General features: G+C 35.1%; 1 protein-coding gene across 1 annotated transcript; it reads right to left on the bottom strand.

Annotated features, from left to right (window-relative positions):
* Nucleotides 1-206: 206 nt before the first annotated feature.
* tmem119a (transmembrane protein 119a) lies at nt 207-6,437 on the bottom strand. Its single transcript, XM_055198717.2, has 2 exons — nt 6,228-6,437; nt 207-2,746 (listed from the first exon to the last, which is right to left on the bottom strand). The coding sequence occupies exon 2, from the start codon at nt 2,729-2,731 to the stop codon at nt 2,036-2,038; it is 696 nt and encodes a 231-aa protein (XP_055054692.1). The 5' UTR covers nt 2,732-2,746; nt 6,228-6,437; the 3' UTR covers nt 207-2,035.
* Nucleotides 6,438-7,018: the final 581 nt, after the last annotated feature.

Here is a 7,018-nt window from a genome sequence, read left to right on the forward strand (position 1 = left end):
GCTTAGGGAGAAAGTGTCTGTAAAATGCATAAAAGTAAATGTAAGCAAAATGTTTTTTGATAAAGAATATATCAAAATGGTTTTAAAGTTCTATTAAATCCAGTACATTTCCACAGAGTCTACATCTGTTGCTTTTTTCTCATGATTGAGATCTGTCTGGTCAGACTCTTATGAACTTCTGAAATATTGATTGGAGGTTGTATGGATGTGACAAAAGCTCTGTAGCTGCCACTGTCAAGCTCTGCTGTGTTCATGAGGTTCTTGAGTTTCATGTGCTACAGCCAAGCCAACACAACTAAATATACAAACTATATTATGAAATATTTACAAATTATATATATTCATTGTTATTTAATTGTTTTATTGAGAATAATAGTTAATTTAGTAACAGAGAGTTTAATTTAGAGAGGTAATACACAATTTATTTTAAATATGACAAAATTATTACAAAATGATGCATACACTACAAGTAGCACTAAAAACCTGGCCTATAAACATAGGAGAACCACTTTAAATGCTATTTAGCACCTATGTAGCACGACTATAGCACCATGGTTCTACATAGGAGATCTATATAGGAGGTTCCCCTATTTGGTTCTCCTATTTCATTACAAGCCAGTAAACAACTTTTAGTGCTATTTAGCACAAATTCAATTCAATATATTCAATACCAACAAAAGTCTTAGGTAAATGTTTATATAAAATAATAGTAGCCTGCATCAACTTCAGAAATGATTCCTATCACTGTAAAAAAATACTTTGCTGCCTTAAAATGTTCGGTTGAATCAACTCGGATTTACAAGTCATTTCAACTTACTATTATTTATTTTGACTAGAGACAAGTTGTTATAACTACAGGTGAGTTGTTATAAATTAAGTTGACTTTTCTCAACTATATTTTATAAGTTTTGACAACTCATCTCTGTTGACATGACTTGTAAATCTGAGTTGATTCAACAAAAAATTTTAAGGCAGCAAAGTATTTTTTACAATGTACAGCATAACTCATTGAATACCAATTATATAAACATTTAATCCATAAAATAGTTCGAAGAAAAGTGGTCGGAACAAAGACAATGAGACAAAAGTTACAAAAGACTACTACTTAGGTTTCCGCAAATTAGAAAAAGTGATTAACAAATAATTTCTGTCCACCTGTATTCAGTTTTATATTTGTAGACAAATATAGGCCTAAAAAAGAATAATAATTAAAACAGATATTGTCAATGGCAATTTTTGTTCATCTAATAAAAAATGTATATTTAAAGAAATAGGAAACAACACATATGTGACACATACAATATTGTGCAAAAGTCTTAGGCCACCACCACCAGACTTATTGTTTTGGAAGTTTTAATGTCCATCCATATTTATTTTTCAATCTATTTTATTAAGATACAAACAGAAAATACAAGAAATATGTACAAAAAAATTACAAATTAAATTTTCTTCTTTAGGCATCGTCAATGTTTAGTGTGACCTCTCTTGAGCGTTTTTGAGAAGAATGAAGTAAAAAGACTAATTTCTTTAAAATTAGAAATTAGGATTTAGTACTATATTCACATTTTCTGGATGTATTATATTAAAGAGACTGAGAAACAATTATATATGATCACTATAACATTGCAAAAACAACTAATCTAGTTCTGTTATGGTGGCCTAAGACTTGCACGGTACTTTATATCTCTGAAAAAACGGCTAAAATAAGTTTTGTGATTTCATTTTTTCAACAGAAAATCATCCTAATGTAAATAATATTCTGTGAAAATACTGTAAAAAAAAGATTTGTTGTTTCAACTTAAAAATTTAAGTATTCATGCTGCCTAACATTTTGAGTTTATTCAACTTAAAAATAAAAGTTGACAACATTTTTAGGCAGCAGGAACCATGTCAAAGTTTGAATTCATAATTTGATTATTCGACAATGACATTTTGTATATAAAAAAATGTTTCAAAACAAGGAATGGGCGCTTACTGAAATATTCAAACCAACTAGTGGAAAAGAAGCTAAAGTTATCCTTAACCCTTAAAGCTCTCATGCTGTTGGATGATTGGCCTTTCTGAGATGGCAAGTACACATCAAAGGCTGACTAGAGTTGGCATTTGAGCTGCTTGGCTGAGGCTCCATTTTCGCCTTCCCTTCATCTTTCTGCATCTCCACCTCTTCAACATCCACCACCTGCTCAACCTCTTTCGGTCTTGGCCGGGGTTCTTTCCCGTCCTTCTCCCCTACCAGTGCTTTAGTGGGTTCTCGCAGGGTCTTCGCGGTCGTCGTCTTACCATCCTGGATTTGGTTATGAGGCTTGGTCTGTTTTGTTTTCTCCATGCCTTTACTGGGTTGGCTCATATATTTCCTTGGTGCGTAGGTCTTTGGTGGATAGTAGGCCTCCAGCTTGCGTTTGTGGCTCATCGCTGACGCACAGCAGACGATGAAGATGATAACTACTAAGAGAGCAGTCACGACGATGATGAGCAACAGGTTGTCCTTCAAGAAGTCCACCACATCGTTGAAAATGAAGTCTTTGATGCGGATGAAAGTCGCAGTGATGTTTGGAGAAGGGGAGGGGGAAGGAGGGACCTGGGTGGTTCGAGCGATAGGGAAGATGAGTTCGGGTTCGTCTCCGCTGCCCTCCGTAGATATGTTGAACGGAATGGCAGTAGTGAAGCAACTCCCGCCCCAGAGAGCGATGAGGAGCGCACAGAGACAGCGCTGAGAGACGGAGAGTGACATATTTCCTATAAAAACCTGCAAGAACAGATACGGGCATTACAAGACAAGTCGTACCCTTTCAAAAAGTACACCTTTGCACCTAAAACTAATATGGTCGTATTAGTCCCTCATATTGGTACCAATTAGTTCCTTAAAAGTACCACATGTATAGATGGTTTTATTGGAAGCACGTGATACACGTCTGGAACCTTACTTCCGGTTTCGTTTTTTTAAGGCTCTGACCATTTTCGACACCTCTCATGAGTGCGACCTCACACCAATAACCATTCATAATCAAACTATTAAGCAGAAATCATCATTCAAATATCTTGGAGTGTACGTGGACAGTGACCTGTCCTGGACCCATCATGTAGATTATATCTGCAGCAAAGTACAGCAGAGAATCTACTTTTTAAGGAGACTAAGGTCATTCGGAGCGAGCAAGGAAATCCTGTCTCTTTTCTATGATTCAACAATTCGGAGCATTCTGCAGTATGGAGGTGCAGTGTGGTTTGGGGGCCTTTCAGTTCAACTGAAGAACAGGATTTTACGGCTTCTGGGAGTTTGTTCTAAGTTGGTGGGACATTCAGTGGAGAAAGCGTTCACGGACAGCCACTTGCTGCACACCGTCAGACTGGCTGATAAAATCTCACAGGACCCTGCCCATGTGTTGCATGGGGAGTACCAACTTCTGCCCTCCGGGAGGCGTTATAGGGTTCCAGACTGCAGAAAGAACAAATATAAGCACTCCTTTGTTCCTCTGTCAATATCCCTATTAAATCAAAGTAGGAGGGCAAAGACGTGATGGTTTCCCATTCACCTTCACTTTTATTATTTTTAATATTAATAGTATTTTTATCATGTTTATGGGTATTTCGCACCACTCTGGTAGGGCATGGTCCCCCCTCATATCAATTAAGTATATATGTATATTTTTAATGTTGTCTATATGTTTTAGTATTGATTTTATGTTGTTGTGTTATGTGGTAATTGATGGAGCTTGTACTGCAAGACAAATTTCCGTGTACACGGACAATAAAGTGCTATCTAATCTAATCTAATCTAACAAATGCCTCGTCGAAAATAACAAATGTTTTGGTTTCTTAGGTAATCTATGTGTTGTTTTTTTTGCTTGTTATATAAATAAACTACGTTTAAAGAACTTTGTTGTTATTTATTCTTAGCGGAGTTTACCGGAAGCTACGTGCAGCCGCTTGTTTATGTTGTTACTGCTGAAACCGTCTATACACATCTAATGGTACACATTAAAGGGATAGTTCACCCAAAAATTTAAATTCTGTCATCGTTTACTCACTCTCATGTTATTACAAACCTGTATTAATTTCATTGTTCTGATGAACACAAAGGAAGATATTTTGAGAAATGTTCGTGGACCCCATTTACTTCCATAGTATTCTTTTTTCCTACTATGGAAGTGAATGGGGTCCACAAACAGTTTGGTTACAAATATTTCTCAAAATATATTTTCTTGTGTTCAGAACAAAGACATTTATACAGGTTTGTAACAACATTAGGTGATTAAGAGTAAATGATGACAGAATTTTCAATTTTGGGTGAACTGTCCCTTTAAGATATTTTTAAAGGGTACCCCAGTAACCGCTTGGGATCATTTCTGACAAGTTTTCTGACATAGTATAGCTTATAGACCAGTGGTCTCTAACATGGTGACTGAGTTGCCCACCAAAGCACATTGTTTAAATAGGCTTAATTTGAATATTTATTTATTACATGTTCTATATTAGCTTGGCTTCATTTAAACAATTATAAAACATATCAACAAGTAAAATAAATTAAAATCAAGTAAAGCAAAAAAAGTTTTTAAATGACATATACCACAGTACCATGGTAATATCATCAATCAAAAGACTTTATACTAAGCATAAACTCACTGATATTTATTTAAAACCTAAATGTAAACTGATATCTACATGTACATCTATAACAAGCCTGTAACTTGGTTTTGTTTGAATCACAGGAAGGAAGCTCTATCTACTAAATCTCTTTTTTTTGCTTTAGTAAATGCACATACATTAAGAACCTGACCCCGATATTATATTACATAATAAACTAAACTTACAGAACTTCAATCCTATAGCAGCAGCTATATATTACTTATACATTTATGTGCCATGTGTTTAAAGTAGTAACAGAATATCACACAAGCTCGCAATGCAGAACATATATTTGCATGTTTCTGTAGCCTTGCAGGAGAGCTATTCTTGAAATGTCTAGTTATTACTTATTTGGGGTGGAGGCAGAGTCCAGGCCTGTCTTGTAATTTTCCTGCCTGCCTTAGGCCACCCGCTCACCACAGAAAAGCCAGAAGGGGCAGTTATGTTTCTGAGGGCGCAGCAAGGCGTGGGACAGCTGTAGCTCACAGGCCTGTATTTACAGCTGCAATGAAACGGACCAAAGACCAATGCGACTATTTCTGCACTGCTCAAGAACAGACATGTCATATTTGCAGTTATTGTACCATACAGTATGGGTATGCACAAGATTTTAAAACACTTTTAAGGTACTTCGGTTATGCACATTTTAATAACAGCAACTTTGACCCTTGCACTTAAGAAAGGGGATTTTCAAATGAGAAAGACCCCTGTAATCACGTTTTTGAGGATCACCTAACAGAAATATCTCATCTGATGTCTTTTGTTTTTTGAAAATGTATTTCTATAAAAAGTACACATCAACCATTAACCCACCGACCACAGTCACTAACCAACCCTAGTTCTCTACTTTCATTCTGACGACAGAGTTCTCTCATGCATTACATCTCATTTGTACACTTTTTTTTTTAAGTAAAAGTGTTAAGGTTCTTCACAACAGTATTAAAGGTTCTTCATGCAACTATTTTTGGCCGTATGGTTTCATAAAGAACATTTAACATCCAAAGAACCTAGGTATGAAAGAAATGGTTCTTTAAGGAACCAAAAATGGTTTATCTATAGCACATCATTAGATGTATATTTTTAGTTTGTATAAGTTAATGATGTAATGTGAAAATATTTGCCAAAACATATTGAACTTACTGAGTTTATTAAATTTAATAAACTATTTAGATTATACAAGAAAAGGCTTTCTGTAAAGAATATGTCAAAGAGTAAAGATCAGTGATAACTTTCTGAGCAATCGTGGTGGTCCTGCCACACAGGTTGAAATCTGCTCTGTGCCCATTGCTACGTGTACAACAGACTGAACTGCATCTGAAAATTAAACTCATTATTTATGAGCCCTAAAAGTCAGCAATAGACAAGTAACGACTTCAGAATGATTTTTTTATGTAAGGTATTTACAAAAGAGTGGACTCAAAAGGTTTGCAAGCACCATTGCATAATGCATAAAATAACAAATGGCAAAAAATGAACAGAAAGAAAACACTATGGTCTATTAAATACTTATGAATACCAATAAACATTCAGGCACTCATGAAAATTAATTTTGAAATATGTGATGTACGTTCTACGGAGAGTAAATTATTTAAAAAAATACTCACTGTTGTATTGTTTCTTCTGTTCTCTGATGTACTTCGGTAAATTACAATAAAATAAAACAAATCAAAAAGTCACTGCACAGTTGCTTGCGTTGTTCGTCTGGCAGATTCTGGCCATGTGGGTTTTCCTAAAAAATCCGTTGAGGATAATTAGTGAGGGATATTTCCCCTCCTTCTCTCTCCATCTCCTCCCTTTCTCTCTCTCTCTCTCTCTCTCTCTCTCTCTCTCTCTCTCTCAGAACAGTTACAAGACCAACAGAACTAAAAAGCTCAAAAAAATTCAAAGATGTTTTTAATGTTTATAAGAGAAACATTTCACCTCCATTTTTCATATCATCACAGAGATTGAACAGCCATTGATCGGTCAAGGGACATCTCTACCACTTAAAGTAATAGTTCACCCCAAAATTAAAATTTTGTCATCATTTACTCATCAAGTTGTTACAAACCTGTACACATTTCTTTGTTTTGCTGGACACAAAGAAAGATATTTGTTTTCAAGCAGAGGCACCATTGACTAGTAGGAAATAAAAATACTATGGAAGTCAATGGTGCTCAAAAACTCTTCCTTTGTGTTTAGCAGAACAAAGACATTTATACAGGTCTGTAATAACTGTAACAACTTGAATAATTACAGAATTTAATTTTTTTTGTTAACTTCCCCTATAATAACAATTAAACAAGCTTTAAATGTCAGTTTATGTCAATTTTTCTAAACATTCAATATTTATTCACTCTAAAAGGGGTCATAGTGTGAAAATCTTGACTTTTTTCATGTTTAAGTGCTGTAATTG

Source organism: Misgurnus anguillicaudatus, chromosome 22 (assembly GCF_027580225.2).
Source record: "Misgurnus anguillicaudatus chromosome 22, ASM2758022v2, whole genome shotgun sequence".
Lineage (NCBI taxonomy): Eukaryota > Metazoa > Chordata > Actinopteri > Cypriniformes > Cobitidae > Misgurnus > Misgurnus anguillicaudatus.